This window comes from Camellia sinensis, chromosome 9, assembly GCF_055761805.1.
Source record: "Camellia sinensis isolate YWXY chromosome 9, ASM5576180v1, whole genome shotgun sequence".
Classification (NCBI taxonomy): domain Eukaryota; kingdom Viridiplantae; phylum Streptophyta; class Magnoliopsida; order Ericales; family Theaceae; genus Camellia; species Camellia sinensis.
Genome location: NC_138969.1, coordinates 38,618,846 through 38,635,337, shown reverse-complemented (window position 1 = coordinate 38,635,337; position 16,492 = coordinate 38,618,846). Strand labels below are relative to the sequence as shown.

The 16,492-nt window shown below is 40.7% G+C and overlaps 1 protein-coding gene across 1 annotated transcript; it reads right to left on the bottom strand.

Annotated features, from left to right (window-relative positions):
* Positions 1–14,888: 14,888 nt before the first annotated feature.
* On the bottom strand, positions 14,889–15,776 carry LOC145799365 (uncharacterized). The gene is made up of 2 exons (XM_082888926.1): positions 15,353–15,776; positions 14,889–15,178 (listed from the first exon to the last, which is right to left on the bottom strand). Exons 1-2 carry the CDS (start codon positions 15,774–15,776, stop codon positions 14,889–14,891), a joined length of 714 nt encoding a protein of 237 aa, XP_082745052.1.
* Positions 15,777–16,492: the final 716 nt, after the last annotated feature.

Genomic DNA, 16,492 nt, shown 5'->3' with positions numbered 1-16,492 from the left:
GCCGAGTGATGTGAGAATCACAAATGAGAAAGGGTGGGAACCAATACCCGAAGAAACTGGCTCCTCGCAAACTGAGAGGTCTCTCGCCTTTGTAATACGTTTGAATGTCGTGTTTGTTATTTTGTTTATCTCGATTCTTGTTTTGAGTCGTTTCGAGTGTTACTCTATGTGTTTAGGTTGTTTACCTTTTGTTTGTCTTTGTTGAGTCATTTTGACTGTGGTCAACTGTATGCTCAATACCCGGTTACGAACCCTTTTCTCATTCCAATTTCAAAAATGAATCGTTTTCTGCTCGGAGTGCTGTGTCGTTCTCCACATTTGTGCAAAACAAGATTCGTTCTTTCATAAAACCGCAGGGTTCAACCCAGGTCATGTCAAAACAGTTGAACTAGGACCTATCTGAAGCTACATGGGTTTCGGGTTGCGAAGCAAAAGAAAAGAGAAAAAATGTAGAGCATCTCAGTGTGTTTTAACTTCAGCGAATTCCGAGACTACATTCCAGGTGCACCTTCTTAAGCCTCGTCGTTTCTCTGGAGTATGAGTGTATCTCGACCCCAAGTGTAAGCCTGCTTCAAGTCAGAATGGCAGTTCAGGCAGCACCTGAGGGTTTCACATGCAGATGTTACCTCTCGCCAATATGAACAGGGTATACCCTTTTAAGCTGAGCGTGTTGCCAAGTCCTCCGAGAGGTAAATCGGAGGTTGCGTTTGAACTGGTCTCGTTAAGGGGTGTATTTCTTTATTCAGTAGTTTACTTCAAACATGTTGTTGATGTTGCACTGAAAATGCATTGTCATGCACCGTTATTTGCATTATTATGCACTTCTTTAGAATGCATTGTCATGCACCTTTTCTATCTTGTGCTGTCACACACTATACCTGCATTGTTATGCACACCTCTTCACTTGCGTTGTCATGCATTTTCCACTTACATTGTTTTGCACACTTCTTTTCCGAAGCACGGGGATATATCCCTATGTTTCTCTTTCATTCAGGGAACACGGGGATACGTCCTTTTGTTTCTCTTTCCTCTGGGGAACACGGGGATACGTCCCTATGCTTCTCTTGCCTTTCCGAAACACGGGGATACACCCCTATGTCTCTTCTTCTTTTTGAAACACGGGGTTGTCTCCCTTTGTTTCTCCTTCTCTAAATACAAGCGTTTGGAATACGTTCCAATGCTTGTACCATTCCAAAACATTGGGATACGCCCCTATGTTTCTCTCTCTGTCTCGTTCCTCACACGATTTCGGCATGTTTGGAATTTATCTTAGGCTGCACTGTATGCGCTCCTGATTGTTTGTTTTTGGACCCCCTCTCGTGATCCCAGCATGGTTGGAGTATGTCCCCCTTCGCATCTACTTTACTATCATAGCATCGCACTGTTTTGTGCATCTCATTTGCATTTTGCATGCATTTTATTTCGCCCTATTTTGCGCATCGCACTATCTTGCGCACTGCATACATGCACCTGTTAATGCATTGCATCTCATTTTCATTTGGCATGCATTTCATTTCGCGCTATTTTGCTCATCGTGCTATCCTGCACACTGCATATATGCACCTGTTAGTGCATTGCATCTCATTTGCATTTTGCATACATTTCATTTCGCGGTATTTTGCGCATCGCGCTATCTTGCGCACTGCATACATGCACCTGTTAGTGCATTCTATCTCATTTGCATTTTGCATGCATTTCATTTCGCGTAATTTTGTGCATTGCGCTATCTTGCGCACCTCATCTGCACTTGTTAGTGCATTGCATCATTCGCGCTATTTTGCGCATCGCGCTAACTTGCGCACCTTATCTGCACCTGTTAGTGCATTGCATCATTCGCGCTATTTTGTGCATTGCGCTATTTTGCACACTCATCTACACCTGTTAGTGCATTGCTCGCGCTATTTTGTGCATTGCACTGTCTTGCGCATTTCACCTTATCTGTACTTGTTAGTACATTGCCTTATTATTTTAACTTACGCTGTTACGCAGGTTATGTGCGCTGTTACGCACTTCTTATTTTAACTTGCGCTGTTACGCAGGTTATGTGCGCTGTTACGCACTTCTTATTTTAACTTGCGTTGTTACGCAGGTTATTGTGCGCTGTTACGCACTTATTATTTTAACTTGCGCTGTTATGCTTGTTATTGTGCGCTGTTACGCATTTATTATCTTAACTTGTGCTGTTACGCAGGTTATGTGCGCTGTTACGCACTTATTATCTTATCTTGTGCTGTAACGCAGGATGTGTGCGCTGTTACGCACTTATTATCTTAACCTGCGATGTTACGCAGGTTATGTACGCTGTTACGCATTTATTTTCTTTAACTTGCGTTGTTACGCAGGTTATGTGCACTGTTACGCACTTATCTTCTTTACTTGCGCTATTACGCATGTTTTAACTTGCGCTGTTACGCATACTCTTCTTCTTTTAACCTGCACTGTTACGCATGTTTTATCTCTTTTAACTTGCGCTGTTATGCATGTTTTACTTGTTTTACTTGCGCTATTACGCATGTCTACTTCTTTAACTTGCGCTGTCACGCATGTTTTATTACTTACTTGCGCTGTTACGCATGTTTTACTTCTTTACTTGCACTGTTACGCATATTCTATCCCATTAGCCTGCGCTGTTACGCATGTTATGTTTTACCTTACGCCGTTACGCATGTTTTGCTTGCGCTGTTACGCATGTGTTTACTTGTTCTATTTGCGCTGTCACGCATATTTTACTCGCGCTGTCACGCACACATCTTTACTTGCATTGTCACGCACACACTTCTATCTTGCATTGTTATGTACACTTTACTTGCGCTGTTACGCATGTTTTATTTTACTTGCACTATCACGCACTTTTTTATATTGCGCTGTCATGCACACACTTCGTTACTTGCGCTGTTACGCACTTTTCTATATTTTGTGTTGTTACGCATACTATCTTTACTTGCGCTATCACACACACACCTCTATCATGCGCTGCCACGCACACACCTCTATCCTGCGCTGTCACGCACTTCTCTTTAACTTGCGCTGTCATGCATGTTCTACTTGCGTTGTCACGCACTATTCACTTGCATTGTCACGCACTATTCACTTGCATTATTATGCACGTTTTTAACGATATTGTACCTGTTGAGTTTCTTTCTTTTACAGGTACGATATTGTATGTACGGTTCATTTGAAGCTGACGCGACCAGACGAACTGGACGGTATTGTATTCACTCCGCATGAGACGTTGTGAGAATTGCATAATTTTCTTACATCCTTTCTGTTGAAATATGTAGGACTGTTATTCATTCGCTTAAAATGTTGCTTTATTTTACATAACTACTTCATTACAGTTTTTCTTTGCATAATCATAAGTTATGCTCTTGCATCTTGCATATCATTTGCATTATGCCCCAGCCTACGGGCGCATCTCTGCATGCTTATTTTGAATGTCTGCCTAAGTCTTCGGCCTTGTTAAAAATGGGTCGTCTCTGTGCTTTGACACTTACTCCCGTCACTTTGTGACTTTCGAGTTCTGTCAAAGAGGGGCAACTGTAGACACCTCATTTTTTACCGTCCTCAAGACTCGGTTATGCTTGCAGGTACATCCAGCCATAAGTTCGATTGCTCGTCGGGTATTCGACTTTCGCGGCGAAACGTCACGAGTTCGGGCTTTCCAGACCCTGTATCCTTTCTGCCTCATTCTTGGACCATGACTTGGTCCTTTCAGAATGTGCTTCTTGGTCCACTGCTGGTTACCTTTTGGACCTGCCGGCCCCCACTTTGTTCCTGTCGACCATTGATTGAGCCTGCCGGCCATCAATGAGCCACTGCCGTCTCAGCAAGTTTCACTCCAGATCTTTTTAGCCAGCTGGAATCCTTTTATCTGTCGTCTATACACGTGTATGGAGGGATGAAGCTCTTGCCAAGCTTCTTGAAGAAGCTTTGCATTGCTTTTCTTCTATATAAGGAGAGAGCCTCTCTCCTTAGCAGAGGTTCAACATTTTTGAGAAGAAATATCTCTCTCTCTATATATTGTTGTTTATTTGTGCCGTGAAGTCTATTCTCCTTGCACTTTTACACTACAACACTTAGAGATACACCACCATCTTTGGGTTGAGGTTCTCGGGAGGACTTCTTGAGCTCTGAAAGTGAGGTTTTACCCCCTGAAGTTGCTGGTTTCAAAGTTGATCTTCAAGGGTGAGTTTCTTCCCCTTTTTAGCACTTTTTTGTACCTTATTTTGGCCATCCTTGCATATTGTTTTAGGCCTTGCTTTCAACTGAAAAAAAGTCTTGTATTTAAGTGCTTTTAAAGTTTGTTTAAGGTCTTTTTGCTGTTGAGGGTCTTCAACCCTCTTGTTGGCTTTGTTTAGCCTTGTTTTGAGCCATGCCTTAAGGCCTCCGAGCTAGCCTTGGTTTGGCCTTCTAACCACTGAAATCCAGTGGATTTTCAGTGGTAGGCATGTGGTTTTGACGCCTCAAATCAGAGGGGGTGGCCCCCTCTCTTTTGGTTCTTGTTTGCTTGCATTATTGGCCTTCCAAAGGAGCATGCCTCTATGTATTTTTGAGGCTTGGTTCAGACCCTTTTTTGTGACTTTTAGGACCTTCCTTGGCTCTGTCCATGGCTGGTTTGGTCACCTTTTGCATGCATCATGTATGTGTAGTGTAATCCCATTTGTAGCTCATCAAAGTAGCATGTTTGCCTAGCTTGTGTTGAGTCCATTTCAGTAGGTTTTGGGTGATGTTTTACCATACCTTAGATATTTTTTCGGTTGGTTTTGTCACTCCATGCATGTGCAATACACTTGTAGTGTAAATCTCATAAACTAGCTTTATATGCGTCTTGCTTTAGCATGTCATCCTAGCTTATGTTCAGTCCATTTCAGCATGTATTTGGTCATCATTTGGCATGTCATGACTCTATCTTTTGCTGGTTTGGTCGTATTTTTCATGCTCCATATACTTGTAGAACAAATCTTGCTTACTAGCTTTATGTGCATGATGCTTTGACTCATCATCCCAGCATATTTTGGCTTTGCTCCAGCATGATTTTGTTCTTATTTTGGGCTGTTCTAGGACTGTTTTGGGCTGCAATGTCCATATCAATCATGCTTTGTATAGCTATAGTGCAAATGCTTAAGCTAGTCTTGGGTTTTGAGGCCCTTACCATGCCATACATGTGATGTTTTCATGATTTACCATTATTTAAAATGTTATCCCATCCATGAAATGTGGTCATATACCTGCATTTGACATGCTTTAAATGCCTTGGAGGTTTGGCTCTTTATGCCTCAAGAATGAACTTTTGTGCATGCCATTAAGCCTAAGCCTTTGGCTCATCATATCAGTGCATTTTTGTTCTTGTTATACCATGATATAACTCTGTTTTATGCTGTCCAAGTCATGCCATGTTTGGTTTTAATAGGTGTAGTGCATTGCCTCTTTTGTAGCCTTGCATGCTCCATGTTTTTGGCCTTGTGTTTTAGCTTGTGTTTGCTAGCTTCGAGCTTGTTTTTGGTCCTGTTTGGATCTGCCCTGGGATTGTTTTAGGTTCCTTTAGCCCTTTGGGGCTTGCCTTGCATGGCCATGGCTTATGCCCCTTTGCTAGTTCTTAGCTTTTGAACTTCATGCATGCCATGTTTGTGTTATGTGTGTGATTTGGCATCATTCCTAACATCATTTCAGAGCATGTAGTATTGTCATACTTGCATGCTTTTCACTCCTTAAGTGTGCTTAACAGTTGCATCTTTATGCCTTAATTCTTGGGCCCATTGGCATGCATGCTTGTCTAGCATTTTGTACCATCAATTCAGCACCTTATGGCCACTAATTTGGGCATAGTTGAGGTCTGCCCATGTTGGTTTAAGTCCATCTTTGCATGTTGTTGCATGCTTGTCTTGCATGTTGTTACATGTTCACTTCATTTTTCATGTTGTTGCATGCTATACATGTTTGCATGTTTAGGATTGTATGCCTATTGCATGCCAGTTGCATTGCATCATGCTCATATACTTGTTGCATGCTTGGGTTATTGCATTGCATGTTTACATGCTTAAGTCATATCGCATGTTTTCCATGCTTGTGTTCCATTGTTGTTTGGATTAAGTGTTAATCCGAGCACGAGGAACGAGGGGCGTTTCATACTTCAAGTGATGAAACGTGTCTCAATTCTCAGTCGCCGACGCTCTTGATGATTCATGATAGAGTTTTAGGCATTTATGTGTTTATTTGTGCATTCATTTCATATTGATTTGCACAAGTTGGATCTTTGGCCATCATGCATCGGGATGCGTGATTGATGGTCGTGGATCCGACTATGCCTCTCTTTTGATGTTTTGAGATGATATGGGGTGGCATAAGGCATACATACCCTTGAGAAACCCTCCATTTTTTCTATTTTGTGCTCTACTGCAGCTTGGTGTCCCAGTACATCAGTGACCGGCAATGCCTTGCAGATGGCCGGCAGTGCCTTGTTGTTGGCCGACACCCCTTCATTTTTGGTCAGCAGTGGCTTCCCATGGTCGGCAGGCCACTGATGCACTCCCCAGCATGTTTTTGGTAAGTTCCAGCAGTAAGTTCTCAAGGACACCCTGCAGACAGAGCCTTTAGAGAGTATCCGGAGAGCTTTCGAGATAAGAACCGAGCATACACCTTCTGCTTCTTTGAACAGAGCTGGAGCAGCTTTGTTTGTTGCTTTTCATTTGTAGTTAATTAATTTGTTAATTAATTAAGTGTTGTAATAATTAGTTGCAGCTAGTTATTCATTCAGTTATGTAATAATTAATTAGCTTGTTAGTTAGTTAATTAGTTGGCATGTATTATTCATTCGGACCCTCCGTCGAGAGGGCGAATTTCGTAATAAGTGTGCGTGCTTGCGTGTGTGCATGTCTTCCAACCCTACGTCTTTCTCCTTTTTACTTACCTGCTTTTGATGGTTAGTCTTAGGGCATATTTTATTTAGCATCCTTATGCTCGCATGTTCGCATCATTCATCTACATTGCATGCACCGGGCTCGGCGCATCATACTAACTGCATCGTGTTTCAATTCCAAGTTGAATACATGTATCAAATGTTGCATCTCATATGCCATCTTAGAATACCCGAGCCTATTTCTAGTTGCATTTCGCATGTGTTGCATTAGCCATCTTAACATGAACTAGGATCATGCATTGATTACTAACTAGTTTTATTTTGGCTCGGAGTACACTGTAAGTGTTTATGCTTTAGTATCCTTGCATGAGTGTGAGTTTTGCCATGACAGCATGCTTGCCATGAGGCTATTTGCTCAATTATTTTAACTGCCTGAATGCCTGTGGGTGAAGGTTGGATTATTTGAATTGGAACGATTCATTGAAATCCGTGTTTTAGCCTACTTGCGAGTAGCAAACTCCAAACCGTTTTCAAACAAACGGATATGCAATGTTTTGTTCCAAATTAGGTGATCTAGTCTATACTGGTTTGCTGTGCGCATCACATAGTAATTCTAGCTAATTAACCGGAATAAGAACACATGTGTTTTCAAAAATAAAATATCATGTTTAGTAGTGGCCGATCTTTGATCGGGCGAGCGGGGGTGCTCATAGATGACCTTCCCCAATCGTATCCAAGTTCCCGAGCCGAGGCAACTTTGGTGATGACGGACACTTGGCCTTAGGCAACGAGTCAGGGTTTTCTAAATTTTTTCCAAAATAAATATTTAGGTGGCGACTCTATATCTGGCAAAGCAGTCCATGTTTGGCACTTCTTTACAAAAATCAGTTTTTCAAAATAATTTGCCAGATTTGGACTCTTTGGTGATTTATCGGTCTTGCGTTGCACTTTGCGAGACTAGATTCAGAACCGTGACATTTGAGTCCGAACTGTAGCATGAGGCCCACAGGCGCGTCTACAAACAACGACAGGATGACTTTTTGAAAAAGGTCATTAATGAACGGGAGTCCAAACCGAGGCCGAACTTTAAATTTAAGAACAATGTGTTGAAGTTCCAGGGAAGATTGTGTGTACCGAATGATTCTGAATTGAAAGGACGAATTCTGCAAGAGGGCCACAATTCGAAACTATCTATCCATCCAGGAAATACGAAAATGTACCAAGACTTGAAACTGAATTTCTGATGGCCGGGAATGAAGAAAGAGATTTCTGACTTTATATCGAAATGTCTTCATTGCCAACAAGTTAAAACTGAACATCAACAACCCGCAGGCTTACTGCAGCCCTTACCAATACCGGAGTGGAAATGGGAACATATCACTATGGATTTCATTGTTGGTTTACCTCGCTCCAGTAAAGGAATGGACTCAATTTGGGTTATTGTTGATAGATTGACTAAATCTGCTCACTTTTTATCTGTCGAAACAATCTATAATGCGAACAAATTGGCTATAATTTATATTGACGAGATTGTTAGATTGCATGGAGTGCCTGTATCTATTGTTTCTGACAGGGACTCAAAGTTTACATCGAGATTTTGGCAAAGTCTGCAAATTGCATTGGTTACCGAACTGAGACTGAGTAGTGCATACCATCCTCAGATAGATGGCCAGTCAGAAAGAACCATCCAGACTCTAGAAGATTTACTGCGAATGTGTGTCCTTGATTTCCAAGGAAATTGGGAAAGCCATTTATCTTTAGCCGAATTTGCCTACAATAACAGTTTTCACTCGAGCATTGGTATGGCGCCTTTCGAGGCTTTGTATGGCAGAAAATGCCGATCTCCTATTTGCTGGGCAAAAGTTGGAGATGGGCCTTTGCTTGGGCCCGAAATTGTACATGAGACTACCAAAAAAGTGAAACTGATTCAACAGAGGTTGAAAACTGCACAAATCTGACAGAAAAGTTATGCGGATGTCCGAAGGCGAGACAGGGAATATGAAGTGGGTGATCATGTTTTTGTTAAAGTGACACCAATGAAAGGGCAGAGTCGCTTTGGAGTCAAGGGTAAGCTAGCGTCGAGATATGTCGGACCGTATAAAATCATTGAGAAGATTAATCCGATGGCGTATCAAGTAGCGCTTCCTCCTGAAATGGAGCATATGCATAATGTGTTCCATATTTCGATGTTGAGGGATTGTTTTCGAGATCCCTTCCATGTGATTGAGCCTAGCCGTGTAGTGCTAAGTGATGACTACACTTATGAAAAATGGCCTATTCAGATTGGGAACCGACGGATCAAGAAGTTGAGAAACAAATAAATCCCGCTAATAAAAGTTGATTGGCAAAACCACGGTGGCATTTATGCCACTTGGGAAAGAGAAGATGATATGTTGAAGAGATATCCTGAACTACTCCCACTGGACCCAGTATTCTTCCGTAATGAAGGTAATCCGAGTTTGGAGGACCAAACTCTTTTTAAGGAGGGAAGACTATGACAACCCTCACCTCTGATTAACACTAAACTATGACTGAGAATGATAAGTAACTGATATGACTGAAATGTGAATTGATTGCAAGAGTATATTACTTTACTTGCATTTCTATCTGTTTGTCATTTGATTGATCTGTTCATGTTTTAATTTGGAACTGCAAATTGAAGGCCTTATCGGCGACCAAATCTGAAATTGATTGGTATTTTATGCTAATTAGAATTTATGTGATTTTATGGTAGATTTAATTGAAATGTGATTGGTATGATTAAATTAGATTAAATAATGTTAAATCACTTAAGCCTAGAGTATTTACATGTTTGCCACTTAATGGGCCACCTTTACAAACTTGTGTGGGACTTAATTCACACCCTTGAGGCATCATTTCATCATCCATATCTCAGACCAAACCGTGAGAGTGAGAGGAGAGTAGGAAAAAATTGATTCAACAAGAATTTTGCTTGAACTTTGGAGATTTGAAGGAAACTTGGAAGATTTGAGCTTCTACACTTAGAATTCAAGACCTAAGGTAGAGATTTCGTCCTCTCATTTGTACATTTGAGTTGTTCTTGCATGGTTCATGGGATTATTGGAGGTTAGAGCCAAATTATGGTTTAAAGTGTTGAATCGAGAATTAATCCATGCATGCATGTACATATTCTTGAATTTTGAGGTTGTTCTTCATGAATTTTCACATGCATGTTCATTTTCTAGTTCTAGTTCATGAATTCATCATGTTTTTGGAAGGATTGACTCATTTGATCATGTGTTAGAAGCTTTGAATTCAATTGAACACATGCATGTTAAATGTACATCTTGTTCTTGAAGTTTATTTGAAATTTGTGTTTAATTGACTTACCCTTGGGCTTTGATCTTTCAAATTGATCTTCAAAACATGTTATATCATGGGTTTAAAGTGTTTTTCTAGAAATTGGCCCAAAAGGATCGAATTTGAGGCTTTTAAAGTTGAGTTTTGTGCTTGGGGATGAATCAGAAAATTCCAAATTTTGGACCCAAGCTTGAGCGTAGGACTTCACGCTCGAGCGTACACTCTGAGTCGTGCATCTCCGCTCGAGCGTGGAAAGTCACGCTCGAGCGTGAAATGCATATGCCCAAAAGTTCATGTGTTTTGCATATCCGCTCGAGCGAGCAAGTTCACGCTCGAGCGAGGACCTGAGTCTCACGCTCGAGCGGAGGTCGAGCGTCCGTCGAGCATGAATTGCATGCATCCAGTACTTTTTATGAAGTTTGCAGTCCGCTCGAGCGAAGGAAGTCACGCTCGAGCGGAGCTCCTTTGTCTGCATGTCCGCTCGAGCGTAGAAAGCCACGCTCGAGCGTGGACCCCTGTTTCAGTAAATTTTGAAAAGTGTTTTAAAGTGCATTTTTGCATCCTCATTCCATCGTAGGCATTCATAGGCCATGTTTAAGGCATCTTAATGAGAATATTGATGTAGAACCACACCGAGTCAAGATAGGGACTAAGTTGTTGATTCCCAAGTGTGTAACTTCGTGTGTGTTTGTTCTGTAACTGTGTAGGGTTGGCATCCGAGGACGCTCATTAGCTTGCCTATAGCCCAGTGCTCTGTGAGTAACAATGTTGTAAAGCTACATTCAATTATGATTATTTTCTGAACGATTAATTGTACTGTTTTCTGAAATGATATTGTTTACTGAATGAATGTTTGTCCTATTTTATGAACTGTACTTGTGGCATCCATAGCAACTGGCTGCTACTATTACTGTTACTGTTACTGTTACTGCTACTGTTACAGAGATCTTTGTCAGTTCTAATGTTTGGAACTACTACTGTTTACTGTTATGATGACCATCAACTAACTGTTCAGTCTGTTAAGACCTATTGTACTGTTTTGCTATGGGATGCACCACATATAACTGTTATGGTTTCTAATTGGCTGATATGACCATTTAATTACTGAAAGGACATTCATTCTTAACCTCTTTACATAACCGTTATTCATTGGGCTTTAGCTCACTGTTTATATATATTTGTAGGTGTCCAGGCACTGGATCGAAGCTAAGAGCGTCAGGCTAAGCTCCTGTTTTGTCAAAGTCAACCATTGTGCCTCACCTCGAGGTTCCAAATACGTCAAGTCAAGGCTGTTTTGGTGTGTTTTAGATTTCCCCTTTTTGCCTCTGCTCTGTAATAAAATGTTTAGACTTGCACTGTACTGTTATGGTAGGGATTTGGTCCCTAACCTGAATGTCTGTATTTGATGTATGTATATACCGTTTTGTTTTTTGAATGTGAATATGTTCAGAAAAATCTTTTTGTATTCAGGCTGTCACGGCTCATTGGACATCTTTTATTTATTGTTTTGGCTTCCGCCAACCCCTTTACTCTGTATTACTGTCATTACTATTAAGCAGGCCTTCGGTAATCACGGATTACTGGCCGGTTACTGTGCTAAACCCATAGGGGCGGGCTTGGGTCGTGACAGTATCGCAACTTTCAACGGACTTTGGTTACTTTTTGGCTTGTCGAGTTTGTGGGTTTGGACTCCTTGAGTCATCACGAATCCTCAGGTATTGTCAGATGTGGATTTCAGCAAGCTAAGCTACTAGTTCTGTGCCGATGCCGAGATAGTAGTGCTGGGCAATATTGTGTACTTGGTTGCCGAGAATGTCCAATGATGTGGAGTGATGTATGTCTGGCTGAGTAGTCTTGCCGAGTAAGCAATGAGCCAAATAATGTTGCTAAAAATGTTTGCCAAACAATGTTAGCCGAATAAGGTTGCTCTACTGCCAAGTAATGCGGACTAATGTTAGCCGAATAATGTTGCTCTACTGCCGAGTATTGCCAAAAGTATTACAATAGAAAGAGTTATGCAATAGAAACATTGCCAATAGTATTGTCGAACATATTGCAATAGCAAGATTGCCAAAAGTATTGCCGAACATACTTTGCGCTAGTATTGCCGAAAATGTTATCTATTGCATAACCCATTATGCAATCTCTTGAATTCAACACTAAGCTTTTTGGTTTGCTGAACAATGTAGAACAATGTACTCGGCAAAAGAGCTTGGTGGTTCACTTTGTTGGCTATGCAGTCGGTGGCAAAAAATCGAGCCATTCTCGTTGCCAAAGAATAGAGCTCGAGGTTATAGAGCTACAGAGTAGCTTTGTTGAATTGTCGAACAGCTCCATTGTTTTTAAACTCAAAAACTTGATGGCATATGAACTTTGACTACACATGGCAATGGTGTTATCAATCCGCTTTGTAGTCGATTAATTTAATCACTTGTGTTGGCAATACTTCAATTTCCACGGCCATCCTCTTGGTGCTTGCTAAGCTTGACCCAACTGTTGGTGTCGATCGACACTCCTCTTGGCTTGCCGAAACATAGTCAGTGTCACTTTGCTTGTCGAAACACTAGTCGGTGTCTCTTAGCGTGCCAAAACACTTGGGCAGCAGTTCTTGAATTTTTCTCTTTGATATCACTTGGTCGACCATCAGAGAAATGGTGGAGTAATGAACTCTATATCTGTAAACATCTTTTAGCAAGGCATAATATTTTTAATTAAATTGAAGGTTATAAGCATATATGTATATAGAAATCACAATGTAAGACAATAGTTATTGAAAAAGAAAAGAATAGAGGTTTCATTCTAGAAGTGAGTTTCCCTTGGATCACGGTTGTGCAGCGTGTCGTCATTCATGCATGTGCTTATTAAAAAATGCAATGTGGATGTCTGAGCATTCTTTTGGCAACCGACAATGGTTATTGTTTTTTGAACTTCATATTAACTTCGGCAATAGTTTGCTGAGTAACTTGGCTTGGCCAAGATGGTTGATTTTGATGCCGAACTAAACCGTCGAGCAATGAAGTTGAGGTGTTGGTGCTATACTAAGGAGCAGTGCCAAGCTTTGTGGTGTTGATTTCTATGAAGGGCCGAACTTTCTGTGTATGAGGCCGATGATAGAGCTTTCAAACCTCCTTTATATACAGCAAAAATTATTTGGGCAAAAAGTCATGCCGAAGAGAGTGAATCGGTCAAATGCAACATGTGTCGCATAATCTCAAAAAGTACACTACTTAAAAGTAAATTGAACCAAAGAGAAATAAAGAAATTACTAGGCCAACACAGTAGCCGAAAGATTGCCAAAGTTCTACTTCATTTTCTTTTTTTGGCATTAACATGAGCCATATAGATTGCCTTAATAAAAAGTAAAAAATTATGAAGTAAAATTATGGATAAAGTCGGGGTATAGATTGCCTCATACTCTCACAAATTATGACGTAAAAAATTTTAAATTACTTGTTATAATAATTCATGGCCTTATTTATGTCAATTTCGTCTAGAGAGAGAAAAAGTGAAGACCAACTTTTTTAGCATAGGTACACGTGCATACATGTTAAGAATCAACTTCAAAATAAGTTTGAGAAACAAAGAATAAATAACTAAATGGATAGACCATGTATGCATTTGGCCGAGAAATCCCGTTAGTAATGCCAAAAAGATGCTTTCACCAAGAAAAGTGTGAAACCCATTTTTAGAGAGAAAAAATGGAAATGCAAAAGTAAATCAACTAATACGTGCCGACTACTCTTCTAGAGAGAATGTCAAGATAGATATTAAACAAATGTTTGGACCAACTCTATGAGCACCAATATATATTGGACCAAATCTATGATATACATATATAGATATATCTGTGTGTATGTATATGCCTATAGGCAGCAAGATTGGATTTCAAAAATAAATTAAAACAAAGAGGAAAAGGATAGGATCAATCGTGGGTCTTGCTTCGAGTAACGTGTAATGATGATCAGAGCATCTTAAGGCTAGACCCATTATAGGCCTTGTTTGGGTAAGGCCCAATAAGCTAGTATTTATTTTTTTCTGGTTCCCACAAATTTCATGCATAAATCCCAAGTTGGAGAAAATTATTTAGGAATGGCTATAGATCTATATATATTCCCCTTATTTACTCACTATAAAATTTTCTTTGATATTCTACCAAGTGCTCTCTGGTTTCATTGTTTTTAGCCTTCATAGCATGATTCTAGTTCCAAAGTATGCTAATTATCAAGCATGTCTGAGGGGTTCTAAACTTAGAACATGAAAAACGCTAAGCCTAAATCTAAGCACTGGTAGATAATTTAATACAAGTGTATGAAAAAACTTCTCTTGATTTGGATATTAAAAACTTCTCTCAAGTCTGTAAGGTGATTTGTAGCAAGCTTGCTCTTCACTACCATGTCATCTATGTAAGCCTCTGAAATCCTTTCGAGCTGCTCCTTGCACTTTCGAGTGATTATTCGCTGGTAGGTTGCTCCAGCATTCTTGAGGCCGAATGGCATTACTTTATAGCAATAGGTGCCTCTTGGAGTAATAAATGTTGTTTTTTTTTTTTATCTGGGCCGAACAGTGGTATCTAATGGTAGCCGCTATAAGCGTCCAGAAAGCTCATACGCTCATGTCCTGCTGTTGAGTCTACTAGTTGATTAATGCGAGGCAGAGGAAAGCTATCCTTGAGACAAGCTCTGTTAAGGGAGGTAAAGTCAACGCAAACTCTTCATTTTCTGTTCTTCTTTTTGACTATGACTGTGTTGGACAGCCATTGTGGGTACTGAATTTCTCGAATTGTTCCCGATACTAGGAGCTTGTCGACCTCCACAATTACTGCTTCAGTATGCTCAACTGAGGATCTTCGGCTTTTATGCACAATGGGTTGAGGAGAAGGGTTGATGTTGAGTTTATGACAAGTAAAATCTGGATTCAACCTCGGAGTATCATATGCTGACCATGCGAATAACTTCATATTTTTCCTCAGCAAATCTAGCAACTGAAGTTTCTCATCAGTGCCTAGCGAGGTACCAATAAGGAAAACTTTTTTGGGTCATCTTCCTTCATTAGGACTTTTTCCAAATCTTCTACTATCTTTTTTGCTGGAGTTCCTCCGACATCCTCCAAGACCGGTTGTTTGGCTATTTCAACTGTCTATACCCGATTGCAAAATTGTTTAGCCTTTATGGTTACCATGAAGCAATGTTTTGATGTAACTTAGTGCCCTGAGATCTACTCTACTCCGTTTCCCGTTGGGAAGTGGATGAGTTGGTGGTAGGTTGAGGGGACTGCTTTCATTTGATGAATCCAAATTGTAAGGAAAATGTGTATTAATATCCAAGAATTCTATCTGTAGGGTCTTTGTCCAAAGCACAACTGGCAACACTATCTTGCCAAGTGGCCATTCAGGCTGTGAATTAAAGTCGACCAATGGAGCCACTACTGGGGTAAGGTGCTGCTCAGAGAGACTGAGCTTTCTGAATAAATCGTAATACAATATATCTGCTTCACTACCCTGATCTACCAGGACTCGTTTTACGTCAAATCGTTTCCCAATTCCCACAGTTATAATCAGTGCGTCAGTATGTGGATGCTGAATACCTTCTAAATCCTTCATAGTAAATGAAACAGTGCATAAAGGGGGCTTAGGTACTGTTCGTACCTTTTTTGGCGTGAGCGCTACTGACATGACTTGCTGAATCTGCACAGCTTTGGCAATTTCTTCTTGAAGTGCCTCATCGCGCTCATTACTCTGTGGGTAGCCCGGAGAAGAATTCTTATATTCAATCTGAGGTCGGCACAAAATTTCTTGAAGATCTTTCTGTCAAACTGTGTTCCATTGTCTGCAATTAGTTCCCGCGGGATGCCGAAACAGACCACGACCTTCCTTATGACAAACCACTTTGTGTCTGCTTCTTTGATGCTTGCCAGTACTTCAACTTCAACCCACTTGGTGAAATACTAGGTTGTAGCAATGAAGAATCATCTGTTCCTAGTGCCCCGTGCCAAAGGTCCAACGATATCCAGACCCCACTAGGCAAAGGGCCATGGGGTTGGCTTCTTTTTTATCTTCGGGAAGAGTGCCAGTTTTCAGAAAATCAAGTATCGGATCCATCCAGCTTGGTTCTAGGTTATTGCAGAAGACTAGAGATGCAATGCTTAGTTTTGGCACAAACTCAACCCAAACTTTCCTAGCATCTATGGCATTTACTGACGAGTCGAGGCAGGCCAGAGCATCAGCGTTACTGTTTCTGTCCTGCTTGATTCGTTCCATTCGTATGGATTGGAATTTTTTAAGTAGATCCCTTGCCCTATCTGCATACATGGTCATTC

What these genes read in the sequence shown, in the direction of transcription:
- LOC145799365 (XM_082888926.1), bottom strand. Translation starts at nt 15,776, where the DNA reads ATGAAGGATTTAGAAGGTATTCAGCATCCACATACTGACGCACTGATT. An exon ending in CATCAAAACATTGCTTCATG is followed by an intron (nt 15,179 to 15,352) that starts GTAACCATAAAG and finishes GTACCTCGCTAG; the next exon opens with GCACTGATGAGAAACTTCAG.